At 38.3% G+C, this 13698-nt stretch overlaps 1 protein-coding gene across 4 annotated transcripts in view; it reads right to left on the bottom strand.

The window, feature by feature from the left end:
- The window catches only part of phactr1 (phosphatase and actin regulator 1), a 57036-nt gene that overhangs the window by 7451 nt on the left and 35887 nt on the right, over nucleotides 1-13698 (bottom strand). For 3 of the 4 annotated variants that reach the window (XM_047375678.1, XM_047375677.1, XM_047375675.1), the window contains 9 exons: nucleotides 10497-10661; nucleotides 8437-8517; nucleotides 7112-7237; nucleotides 6819-7025; nucleotides 6478-6739; nucleotides 4312-4508; nucleotides 3814-3970; nucleotides 1000-1055; nucleotides 858-919 (listed from right to left, as the gene is read on the bottom strand). In XM_047375678.1, coding sequence (XP_047231634.1) covers nucleotides 858-919; nucleotides 1000-1055; nucleotides 3814-3970; nucleotides 4312-4508; nucleotides 6478-6739; nucleotides 6819-7025; nucleotides 7112-7237; nucleotides 8437-8517; nucleotides 10497-10661 — 1313 coding nt within the window. Of the gene's footprint in view, nucleotides 1-857; nucleotides 920-999; nucleotides 1056-3813; nucleotides 3971-4311; nucleotides 4509-6477; nucleotides 6740-6818; nucleotides 7026-7111; nucleotides 7238-8436; nucleotides 8518-10496; nucleotides 10662-12878; nucleotides 13162-13698 lie in introns of all 4 variants that reach the window. The other variant, XM_047375674.1, reaches the window with a different exon arrangement.

Genomic DNA, 13698 nt, shown 5'->3' on the forward strand with positions numbered 1-13698 from the left:
CGATAAAGTTGTATTTTTCTAAAACTCTTGACTGCCTACTGTAGGTAACTGAATTACTGAAAAATATATATTTACCAGTTATTAAACTGCTTTGGTACAAATTTTAGTTTCACTTCCCGTAATCTTAATAATTTTCTTTCATTTACCATCTTTTGCAATTTTTTGAGGTTTGTATTTATACAAATTAGCAAAGAAAACAGATGACTCTAGAAGTATAATTTCAATCAATCCCTTTAACCATTGATGCAGTCTAAATGATCTTTAATTTGGGAGATAATATTACAGGACAGTAAATTGAAACAACAGCTGTGATAAATATGCAGGAGTTGGTTGACCTCAGACTGTGTTTAATTCCTAAGAGGTCCTTTAAAATCCTAATGCATTTGTCCCTAACAGAAAACAATGCCAGCTTATCTAAAACATCTGTAAAAATATTATGTACTGATGTTTCTTTCTACTTTAAACATGTCTTAAAACTACTTCAGCCTAAAATATTTATACCAGATTTTAAATGCATTGCTTTTCAAGTTTTTTCAGGCCAGTATATTTAATGATCTCCACAAAAAACAAGTTATAAAATGTCCACTTCCTAAAATATTAAGCAACAAAGTATTAGGTAACAAAATATAAAATATTGATATTTTTTCCACCCTAAATGGGTCAGCTTGCGAAAACTGCTTCGGCCTGAAATATATTTAATCAAATATTAATCATTTCTGGGGATTTTAAAGCAAACAATGAATAAATAAATAAATAAATAAAGATCGGTAGTGTGAGGAGGTTAACCAGGTTAACTTAACCCATGTTCATCTAATCAGGTTTACACATTATTAATAACAGTTTTTTGTCTGTCTTACCTTTTTGGACAAATGTCTCTTGATCTCCCGTTTCTCCTCCTGCTCCTCCAGATCGTTTCGAGCTGAAAGTAACACCAGAACGACCACAATCGCACACAAGCAAGAAATATTTACCTTTTACTGTAACTACAAAGAGGCTTACGTTTGAGAATGTTTCTTTGTTCCAGCTCCTCTGCTGTTGGCCTCTGACTCAACCGCCTGAAAGGGAAGAAAATAAGATCTACACTTTGATCTTCGTGCACGTGCATGAAGCCATACAACAAAATATCACACGAGGTTTCAAGCACTGTGTTTTTGCATCATCCAGCATAAAATACCTTTATCAGGTTTTTTTCCTTTTTTTTTTTTTTACTAAATATAAGAACATTTAAATCACAGCAAAAGATGTTATTATATTGAAGATGATCTAATAAAGATCACCATGATATATCAGTTGAGACGAGTGAAGCAAGAAGAAATCGTTTGTTCAATACATACTGTATGCACATTAGTAAAGTGGTTATGAAAAGATCAATCTTGGGTTTCAGTTTGCTTTTAAGGTCTTTACTAAGTCAATCACTTTTTCATGATTTTACAGTTTGGGTGATAAAAGTAATGGGGAAACATACTGGTGGCTTCACACACATATGCCGATCTGTTAACTTAAGGTTTACAAAATTAGTTATATATAATTACAGAAAGTAATTATGCTATGAGGTAACATTCCATCTTAGGATGCATTACGGGTGCCAATTTATCTATCTATCTATCTATCTATCTATCTATCTGTCTGTCTGTCTGTCTGTCTGTCTGTCTGTCTGTCTGTCTGTCTGTCTGTCTGTCTATCTATCCGTCCATCTGTCTATCTATCTATCTATCTATCTATCTATCTATCTATCTATCTATCTATCTATCTATCTATCTATCTATCTATCTATCTATCTATCTATCTGTCTGTCTGTCTGTCTGTCTGTCTGTCTGTCTGTCTGTCTGTCTGTCTGTCTGTCTGTCTGTCTGTCTATCTATCTATCTATCTATCTATCTATCTATCTATCTATCTATCTATCTATCTATCTATCTATCTATCTATCTATCTATCTATCTATCTATCTATCTATCTATCTATCTATCTATCTATCTATCTATCTATCTATCTATCTATCTATCTATCTATCTGTCTGTCTGTCTGTCTGTCTGTCTGTCTGTCTGTCTGTCTGTCTGTCTGTCTGTCTGTCTATCTATCCGTCCATCTGTCTATCTATCTATCTATCTATCTATCTATCTATCTATCTATCTATCTATCTATCTATCTATCTATCTATCTATCTATCTATCTATCTATCTATCTATCTATCTATCTATCTATCTATCTATCTATCTATCTATCTGTCTGTCTGTCTGTCTGTCTGTCTGTCTGTCTGTCTGTCTGTCTGTCTGTCTATCTATCTATCTATCTATCTATCTATCTATCCGTCCATCCGTCCATCTATCTGTCTGTCTGTCTGTCTGTCTGTCTGTCTGTCTGTCTGTCTGTCTGTCTGTCTGTCTGTCTGTCTGTCTGTCTGTCTGTCTGTCTATCTATCTATCTATCTATCTATCCGTCCATCCGTCCATCTATCTATCTATCTGTCTATCTGTCTGTCTGTCTGTCTGTCTGTCTGTCTGTCTGTCTGTCTGTCTGTCTGTCTGTCTATCTATCTATCTATCTATCTATCTATCCGTCCATCCGTCTATCTATCTATCTATCTATCTATCTATCTATCTATCTATCTATCTATCTATCTATCTATCTATCTATCTATCTATCTATCTATCTATCTATCCATCCATCCATCCATCTATCTATCTATCTATCTATCTATCTATCTATCTATCTATCTATCTATCTATCTGTCTGTCTGTCTGTCTGTCTGTCTGTCTGTCTGTCTGTCTGTCTGTCTGTCTGTCTGTCTGTCTGTCTGTCTGTCTGTCTATCTATCTATCTATCTATCCGTCCATCCGTCTATCTATCTATCTATCTATCTATCTATCTATCTGTCTGTCTGTCTGTCTGTCTGTCTGTCTGTCTGTCTGTCTGTCTGTCTGTCTGTCTGTCTGTCTGTCTGTCTGTCTGTCTGTCTGTCTATCTATCTATCTATCTATCTATCCGTCCATCCGTCCATCTATCTATCTATCTATCTATCTGTCTGTCTGTCTGTCTGTCTGTCTGTCTGTCTGTCTGTCTGTCTGTCTGTCTGTCTGTCTGTCTGTCTGTCTGTCTGTCTGTCTGTCTGTCTGTCTGTCTGTCTGTCTGTCTGTCTGTCTGTCTGTCTGTCTGTCTGTCTGTCTGTCTGTCTATCTATCTATCTATCTATCTATCTATCTATCTATCTATCTATCTATCTATCTATCTATCTATCTATCTATCTATCTATCTATCTATCTATCTATCTATCTATCTATCTATCTATCTATCTATCTATCTATCTATCTATCTATCTATCTATCTATCTATCTATCTATCTATCTATCTATCTATCTATCTATCTATCTATCTATCTATCTATCCATCCGTCCATCCGTCTATCTATCTGTCTGTCTGTCTGGTATAATTTGGATTATAATGTAAAAAAAGGGTTTGGGACGAGCGAAGGCAGAAAAGAAACATCCACTCTGGTCTTGCTTCCCAGAAAGGAAACAGTTGATGAATAAAGGCTTTTTCAGCAATTTAACTGCAGCTAAATGAATTTTACCCAATGAATGGCAAAAGGGGTATCATTTAGAATGGTTGCAACCTCCAACTGTACCACTAGATGTCAGTAACAGCAACACACTGAACGGTCTAATTTCACGCTGATTCACCTTTTTCCTTACACTGCACACTGGCGTTCACTTTCTATGTTAATTCACTGACTCTTCACCTTTAATCTCTCTCCTTTTTCAGCGTACGTTGATTAAAGTCGGTGTGACAATTCGCCCTGTTGTGTCTGTGCCTCACCTGGTGAGTTTGGTTGCAGTTTGTTGGCGGCATTCTAGACGCTCCTGGTCCGACTGCATCGGCAAGATGTTCTTCTCTTGCAGCTCCCTCTTTGATGGACGGTTAATGAGCTTGATGGCCAGAGAGTCTTTTCGTAAAACCTTCATGGCCAGCGTACCTTCAGCAGAAATTAAGTTTAAGTGTCATTTCAGGTGTGCAGATTGTGTGTGCTTCTGTTTTTGCTCCATTATCAATATTACTTGGAAGACTACAATGCAAGGTGCTGACCAGTCAGTTTACTTTGCCTGCTTGGGCAAACACTGAGAGGTTTTCAAAAAACATTAATTGTTGCAAAAAAGGCCCCCATTATTTTTTGTACTTCTGAAGAGTTGAACTTTCCAGTAAATCTTTAATTTTGATTTATTGATCAATAATCTATTTTAATAGATTAAATACTGATTATTCAAAGCACACACACCTCAATTAAGAAGAGAAGTGAGGGACAAGAAAGGAGTTTACTTGTAAGCAATGTATCATCTTCTTCTTCCTCATCCTCTTCTTCGTCGTCATCTTCTTCTTCTTCTTCATCGTCGTCTTCCTCTTCTTCCTCGTCCCTGTACATGCCAGGCAGGTCCTCGTAGTCCGCCTCATTTGGGAGATTTTCTTTATCATCGTCGCACTCGATCATCATTGTGGAAACAGTGTGCATCATGGAACTGCGGTAAAGTGAGCAGGTCAGAGGTCAGAGTTCAGTCAAGTACATTAATGCTTTAAAAATAATGACACAACAGCTCAGTGGGAGATTACAGACGAAGCTCCCACTATAGTTTCTTCAACGAATTGAACAGAAACTGCAAAAGGACATTTCATCCAGTTTAAGTTGGAACAAATGCTGCAACAGTAACAAAAATAAATTTGTATAAAAGCACAAGAACTTCATACGGTACAGACCAAAAGTTTGGACACACCTCATTCAAAGAGTTTTCTTTATTTTCATGACTATGAATATTGTAGCTTCACACTGAAGGCATCAAAACTATGAATTAACACATGTGGAATTATATACTGAACAAAAAAGTGTGAAACAACTGAAAATATGTCTTATATTCTAGGTTCTTCAAACCACCTTTTGCTTTGATTACTGCTCCTCACACTCTTGGCATTCTGTTGATGAGTTTCAAGAGGTAGTCACCTGAAATGGTTTTCATTTCACAGGTGTGCTCTGTCAGGTTTAATAAGTGGGATTTCAAGCCTTATAAATGGGGTTGGGACCATCAGTTGTGTTGTGCAGGAGGTGGATACAGTACACAGCTGATAGTCCTACTGAATAGACTGTTAGAATTTGTATTATGGCAAGAAAAAAGCAGCTAAGTAAAGAAAAACAAGTGGCCATCATTACTTTAAGAAATGAAGGTCAGTCAGTCCGAACAATTGGGAAAACTTTGAAAGTGTCCCCAAGTGCAGTCGTAAAAACCATCAAGCGATACAAAGAAATTGGCTCACATGAGGAGCGCCCCAAGAAAGGAAGACCAAGAGTCACCTCTGCTGCGGACGATAAGTTCATCCGAGTCACCAGCCTCAGAAATCGCAGGTTAACAGCAGCTCAGATTAGAGAACAGGTCAATGCCACACAGAGTTCTAGCAGCAGACACATCTCTAGAACAACTGTTAAGAGGAGACTGTGTGAATCAGGCCTTCATGGTAAAATAGCTGCTAGGAAACCACTGCTGAGGACAGGCAACAAGCAGAAGAGACTTGTTTGGGCTAAAGAACACAAGGAATGGACATTAGACCAGTGGAAATCTGTGCTTTGGTCTGATGAGTCCAAGTTTGAGATCTTTGGTTCCAACCACCGTGTCTTTGTGCAGCGCGGAAGAGGTGAACGGATGGACTCTACATGCCTGGTTCCCACCGTGAAGCATGGAGGAGGAGGTGTGATGGTGTGGAGGTGCTTTGCTGGTGACACTGTTGGAGATTTATTCAAAATTGAAGGCATACTGAACCAGCATGGCTACCACAGCATCTTGCAGCGGCATGCTATTCCATCCGGTTTGTGTTTATTTGGACCATCATTTATTTTTCAACAGGACAATGACCCCAAACACACCTCCAGGCTGTGTAAGGGCTATTTGACCAAGAAGGAGTGTGATGGGGGGCTGCGCCAGATGACCTGGCCTCCACAGTCACCGGACCTGAACCCAATTGAGATGGTTTGGGGTGAGCTGGACCGCAGAGTGAAGGCAAAAGGGTCAACAAGTGCTAAGCATCTCTGGGAACTCCTTCAAGACTGTTGGAAAACCATTTCAGGTGACTACCTCTTGAAGCTCATCAACAGAATGCCAAGAGTGTAAGGAGCAGTAATCAAAGCAAAAGGTGGCTACTTTGAAGAACCTAGAATATAAGACATATTTTCAGTTGTTTCACACTTTTTTTGTTCAGTATATAATTCCACATGTGTTAATTCATAGTTTTGATGCCTTCAGTGTGAAGCCAGAATATTCATAGTCATGAAAATAAAGAAAACTCTTTGAATGAGAAGGTGTGTCCAAACTTTTGGTCTGTACAGTATGTGAAGGCATATAGTTTGTGAAACCGATACAAACAAAGTCTTGAAAGAGAAAAACTAAAATGAAGTTGAAGAGATTGCAGATTTCTAAGACATTTTTTATGTGTCTTAGCCCCCACCTCTCAAACCTCTGCATGGTGAGGGCAAGTGTCTTGTTGAGTTCCTCTATGATCCGGCTGGGCGGGTGCAGGGGCACCGGCAGAGCCCCATACTGCAGCGAGTGTCCGCCCATCACAGAGTGGCTAGGTGGGGCGGGGCACTTCTGGAAGACGAGCGGAGAGGGCTCCATGCTCCCTGCAGGAACAGAAATCAGGAGCTTCTTCGGAGGTAGAGGAGGAGACAGCTTGGTTGAAATGCATGGCAACTTTACTGGGGTTCCATCTGCGTGAGAGAGAGGAAGTGACAGATAGAGAAACATGGACCCAGGCTCACTCAGAAGCGTGCAAAGAGACAAGCTTACCTGTGAGGTGATTGGGGAGTCTGCTGAAAGGTTTGGGTGGAAGAGCAGGTGGCTGTTTGTGTAACGTAGGAGGTCTCAAGATGGGTGATTCTGATCCATCAGCAGGAAACACTGTGGAGGCCTTTGTGGGTGGAGTCAGGCTGGAGTTCTGAGCCTGGTCTTGTTGACACGTACCTTCACTTTGCATTTGAAACTCCAAACTTCCAGCTGTGAAATATTTACAACAAGCAGTCAGAGGGCAGTATGTCTGACATAAACAAAGTGGTGACAATGGTTGAGGGTTTGCTTCCTACCTACAGCAGCTGTTGCTCCCTCCATCAGTTCAGGACCTTCAGGTTCGGACGGGATTGTGCCGAGCAATGGGGAGCGCCCGTTCTCCATCTTCACCTCCTCCCTGAGAACTAGAGAGGATGTCCCATCTGCAGAGAAAAAAGCAAGGCAAGTTTATGTATGTAGCACATTTCAGTAGCAGGACAACTCAAAGTACATAATAAAAAAAGTACATTGCAGAGACATAAAGGTAATTAAATAATTAAAGAGCATAAAAAAATGAATAATTAAAAATATGATAATAAAAAATGAATTAAATAAAAAAATTAATGATAAAATGATTGATAAAAAAATAAAAGGACAGCAAAAACAGTAAAGGGTCTACAAAAAATGCATTTCACAAAATAGCGAGCAAAAGCCTGTTTTTAGCTGTTAAAAATTTTTTAAAATGTTCATTTTATAGGTTGTAGCTTGCAAACAAATTATTACATTCAGATAACTTTTTAACATTTACAACTATTAGTTGTGAATATACAAAATTTAAAGGAACATTTTCTTAAAAAGAAATCTGTAACAGTTCCAACTCTAAGCAACCCCCTTTTCACTTCAAATGTCGACGTTTTTATCCCAACAAAAGTAGTTTGACCTGTTATGGTGAATTTTGTGCATGTTTTCCAGCATAATGTAATCGATGCTTGAAATAATACCTATAAAATTAAAAAATTACCCTAAATAAAAAAGTATGGAAAGTATGAGATTCTTCTTAATAGAAAATATATTTTATATTCCAAGATTTGATGAATTATAAGAATAAAAAAAAATCATCTGGTTCTTACAAGCTCCTAAAATCAGAGTTTTATCCTGCAGTAAAACACCCGACATACATTGTGTGATTATTAGTATGCAAATGAAACATATTTATATAGCAACTTTTGTAGATAGATATCACAAAGTGCTTCACAAGGACAGAGCATACACAATCAAAAAACCTGAGACTAAATCTCCAATAGATGAAGACTTACTTTTTAACATTCTGCTTACTCTTTGATAAATTAATGCAATAAGTGCTGCTGTGTTTATCTAACTGGTTGATGTGGCTATTATATCCTAATACACAAGTACTAATAACTTTTATATATTCCTTGTAGATTGGTTTTAGAATGCTTTATTGATACCCATCTTTAACCTTTTCCATCTCTAATATTCATATAAAGTAGTGTGGTTGTCAGACTGCTTTAGAAAAAGCAAAGGAATCACTGAATAAATTAGCGCTTAATAGAAAGCATATAAAAAACAAGAGAGCAAAGTGTCAAATCTGAGAAACCTTGAAAACCTTTTATATTCTTACCTTTCTCATAAACCTCCTTCAGGAGTCCTTTCTTGATGAGCTCCTCTCTGCTTTGGCGAGTAGACATTTTCCTCTCCAACACTGAGGACACAAAAAACAATAAAACTAGAGCTAAATGTAATACTAGGGGTGAATATAGCAGCTTTTATCAACATGACCAGTAAAGACCAGTGGTGACAACCTGGGCCCGTATTCACAGAGATTCTCAGAGTCCTCTGAGAGAGCTCCTATCTTAACCTAAAGATTCCTGGCAAAAATTCCTCTCTTATTGAGGGGGCACGGTTGACCCCGTTTCAAGGTGTGACGCTGTCTTCTAAGAGCTGTGATTGATTGTTAAAAGAAACAACAACAAAAAAACAACCCAAAAACCAAATGCGCTCCTAATGATTGATGGAGAGAAATTAACTGATAGAATATAGACTGGATTCAGAAATGTGTGAATCATGATGATAAAACTTAAATACACTTTCTCACTTAATTTTCATGATTATTATTATTTTCATTTAAATTGTAGATTCTCACCAAATCCAACAAAACTGTGAGTGAACTCACATGGATTTATGTAGCAAACAAAAAGTGAGAAATAACTATTTCAGATTTTTCATAATAGCCACCCTTTGCTTTGATAACTGCTTTGCTCTCTTGGCGTTCGCTCCATGAGCTTCATGAGGTGGTCACCTGAAATGGTTTTCCAAAGAGTCTTGGAAGAACTTCCCAGACGTTCGTTGAGAGACGGCCAAAGGTCAATATTTCATTCACCACACCAAAGGGTGGCTACTTTAAGGAATCTAAAATATAAAATATATTTATAGTTCTTTTACAATTTTTTGTTTGCTAGATAATTCCATTCGTGGAGATTCACTGTTTTGATGCCATTTCTCATATTAATATTCACTGATATGGAACCTTTGAACAACCATTCTCTTTTTATTTAATCTTTTGCTCACAAAATAATTTCTCCAAAATGTGACAAAAACATGCAATAAGTATAATAGTTTGTCAATAAGCAAGCTCAATATATGCACATTATCATTTAGCTTCAGCAACACGCTCAAAGAAGTTAGAGGGCTTGTTTATCCAGACGTTTAATTCTTTTCATGCAGTAACTTTGATTCAAATCCAGAAGAAAACAAAAACACATTTGGGCTCTGTTGTTACCGAATAATGCAACAGTGTATCGCGCCTGAAAGGAAAGAATCCAGATATACTGCATGGTGAGCACAGAATGCAGTGTTCTATGTGTTTAAATATGTGTTTAATTAGATGCACAATCTGTGTTTGGAGGCAAAGGAGCAGGTAGAAAATAACTAAATGTAAGTGTTAAATGTTAGCTGATCTGCTGCGACAGCTGGGGGAACAGCTTGACTGCAGGAAGCCTCTCTGCAGTATGTTTGTGTCTCTCAGTGAGAACAGGATGTAAACTGATTCGTCAAGCTGAGAAGCAGCAACAGTGGCTGTTCCTGACCATAAATCAATCCTTTTGCTGCTCATATTGTAGCGCATATATTTCTTAAGATTTAGTTCTACTACGTTTGGAGAAAACCAAATATCAGAACATACACCTCATACCAACCTTAAAGCAAAGTGGTGGAGGGGTGATTATATGGGCTTGGTTTTCCAAACATTGCTTCTGCATATTACTTAGCAGTTAAAAATAATTAGTGCCTTATAGTGGTTCACCGTTCACTTGAACTGTGAGATCTGTGAAAGGCTACTTTTTTTAATTGAGTCTTAAAAAATAAAACAGGAATAAAATCAAATTCTTTTAAACTTTACGGGTTTCAAGATCTGGCAGAACCCGTGATACTAATGGTTTGCTGGGTGAAACTGGAGCAGATACCCTGAAGATGACCTGACCTTTGTGGTTTGATAGTTTACACAGCCACCATGTTACGTCAGCAGAGCTCCTCTGCAGCACCAACCTCAAAATCACTCCACAGAGCTTCCTGGCTCTGGTGTTACTTGCAACATGAAGATATCCATCATTTGTTAGTGGACAGAAGAATAGATGCAAAGCTGGCAGATAATCCATCTGTTGTTCAGTTCGTTTCAGCTCTCACCTGCAGAGGTCTGCTTGAACTTCTCACTCTTCTTCTTCCTCCATTTCCAGGGTTTAAACAGGCGTCCCAGAGTGGCAAACTTGCTCCGCCGGCGGATGGGAGGAGTGTGGGTTCCAGGTACCAGCGAATCGGAGCGCATTGATGCCAGCCGCTCCACTTCCTCAGCTGGAACAGTACAATGAAAAGACATGGTCATAAACAAATAGACGGAAGGATTCCATCTTCCTGCTTTAAGACAACAAACCCACCAACCTACTCTATTAAATCATAGCAAACTCACAATATCCTTTATCTATAGGGGAGTTACATGTAATCACGTTGCTTTCTCTTTTCATGCCAAGAATAAAAGAAAACATTATTCTTTTGCTTGTTTATTCTAGCAATAATCATTTTATAATCCACAGTTTGGAAAACCAGATAATCCCAGATGTCAGACTACATTCTCTGGCTGGAAACTTGATACTCAAGTCAACCAAACATCATTTGGCCCATTGTTAATGACTGTTAAGGTGACTTCATCAGGAGAGTTAATCCCTCCACCCTCTGGGAAAGGTATTTGTATACACCAGGCAGAGGTTTTCTATTTGGATGGATGGATGGATGGAGTGAAAAGCCTCATTACTAACTGGATCGCTAGAAAAATCATCTTTAGTTAATCTACAATTCTTTTCTTCGAAAATACTAATTGCACTATTTGCCAACATAAGCCAGGGTTTCTGTCTGGAGAATCCTTTATCTGAATTACTTTTTATGAACGTTACGTTTGGCATAGCTGGCACAATTTGACAGGTTGTTTTGAGCATCTAATGAAGGAGATGCCCACCTCTCAAAAGAGAAGTGAATTAAAGAAAGTTTTGTGTATGGACAGGACGAACTGAGGTGGCAGTAAATACAGAACAAGGGGTGGTAGTTTTTGTTCCACTTCCTTCTGAAGTTGGAATTTGGATCTGGGAATGAAACCAAACCCAACCTATTTTTCCTGGCACAGCTCCAACACAGAAATCCAAAGGAATTAAATTAGTACTAATCCTAACTTACTACTATCTGCAACACAACCAGCAGTAGCATGCAAAATTGTTTGTCCCATTGGTCACACAGTTAATTTTCAGATCATCAAGCTAATTTTAATATCACACAAAGATAACCTTAGTAAATACAAATTGCAGTTTTCAGATGCCCCAGTTTAAAAAAATTCAAGAACTGATGAGAAAAAAAAGACACTGATATCTAACAGCCAGGAAGGGGTTACAAAGTCGTCCAATGAACCAGAAACACTATCGTGAATGGAAAAAAAAACATACCAATGGTGAACCTTTCCAAGAGTCTTCGCCCTGCCAGAATTACTCCAAGAGCACATTAACTCATGTGCTCTTGGAGCATCCAGGAGGTCCCAAAAGAACCCACAACATCTAAAGCACTGTAGCCTTCATTGCAAAGGCTAAAACCACTACGAACACAGGGGTCCGTCTCACATTTTCTCCCCAAAATCTTGATGATCCCAGAGACTTTTGGGAAAAGATTCAGTGGACTGACAAAACAAAGTGGAACGGAATCAGAAAAACATGCAATAATGTAAGTAAACGTCACAATGACAATATGACTTGAGTCGGTCGGTCGGTGGTAAGGACGGACAGATAGACAAAGACCCCAAACTAAGCAGTCTATCCAGCTACTGGGGAAAAAAAGCACTTCACCATTTCCATGTCAGAAAGATGGTTTTAATGAAAAAGTTGCATATGTCTATTTTGAAAGTTGGCAAATTTTCTAAATAACTTTTTACCAGAACATCTAGATGATCCCCTAAAAACTTTTCTGCTGAACAACAAACATCACCAAATATATTACTGGCATAGAAAACCTGAATCTCTGGCACTTATATAATTTAATAGATTCTTGAATTTTGATTCTGGGTATTTTATAATAATGTCTATAGTTTAGTTTGGTATGGGCTGCTTGTAATCATATTGTTAAAAACTGCACTGATGAGCACAGGAAAACCAAAAACCAAGTACGGAACAATCAAAAGTTTCTAAGAGAAGATTTTGATATAATTTAGGACCAAGAAGCCAGTTAGGACCGGAACAAGGTTGATAACAGAACTTCTCATTTTCGAAGCAGAAAATCTCCCACAGGTCAATGGCGAACTAACACTTGATCATTAAGCAGAAATGCAGCAGCTCTGGGTGTTATAAAGAGGCACTGTTCTGCATTTAGAGGTGGATCGGGAGAACAGAAAGTGGGAAGCAAAAGTGAACATAAAAACAAAATATTTTACTAAGTTACTGTATATCAGAGATAAGAATGGAAAAAGAAAAAACTACGACATAAAGCCATACGGATTCAAGTGCCTCACAGGACTTTAAAAGCAGTATTCATCCTCACCATCCAGAGGCTCGGCTCTTCCACAGTTGCTGCAGATGTGTTTGATCTCTTTACCGATCTGACAGCGGATCATTAGCGGAGAGATGTTGTTGTTTGCGGCGGCTTCAGTTCGCTCCCCGCAGAGTGTGCAGGGCTTCATCTTGTCCAGGCAGAATGTTCTAACCCGCTTCCCCTGCTTCTTCGTCTCATCACCGGAATCCACAGGGCATGAGGAGTCGGTCTGCCAACCGGGTCGGAACCATAAAGACATCATGTTGCCTTCGAAGTCCAAACAGCAGGGGAGCTAAAGGAGATTTTCAAACGGTCCGCAGCTTCAACCAACACTAACAAGTTAGTAAGTATATACTTTGCCTTCCGGTCGATCTACTACAAAATAAAAGGTTGTGTAATTATATATATTTTTTTGCTTCATGAGCGAAACCACGAAAACGATACATACAATGGCAAAAATAATTATGATAAAATGATAACAATTAAAAGGTAGCCAGAATGAACTAAATTTCTAACTGTACGTTAAGAAAAATGTATCTATAACATCAATTATTTTGCCAGCAAACTGGCTGTATGGTAGTAAATATATAAAGTAGGCCTACATAAGTGGCTCTTTATCGTGTTAGTGAATGTTTTTATGTTTCTAAATTCAGATAAAATGTGGTTGTTTTACAGATTTATTAACTATTTAGCATGCTTAGCTTTATTTTGAAAGTCTTACATTTCCGTCTTCACTACATTTTTACGAGACACAGTTCCTCTTCTCCCGTTTCCAGCGCCCTCCATACCTTCCCCCCACGCCAAGAGCCAATCGCAGAGTACTTATACG

Source organism: Girardinichthys multiradiatus, chromosome 9, assembly GCF_021462225.1.
Source record: "Girardinichthys multiradiatus isolate DD_20200921_A chromosome 9, DD_fGirMul_XY1, whole genome shotgun sequence".
NCBI lineage: Eukaryota > Metazoa > Chordata > Actinopteri > Cyprinodontiformes > Goodeidae > Girardinichthys > Girardinichthys multiradiatus.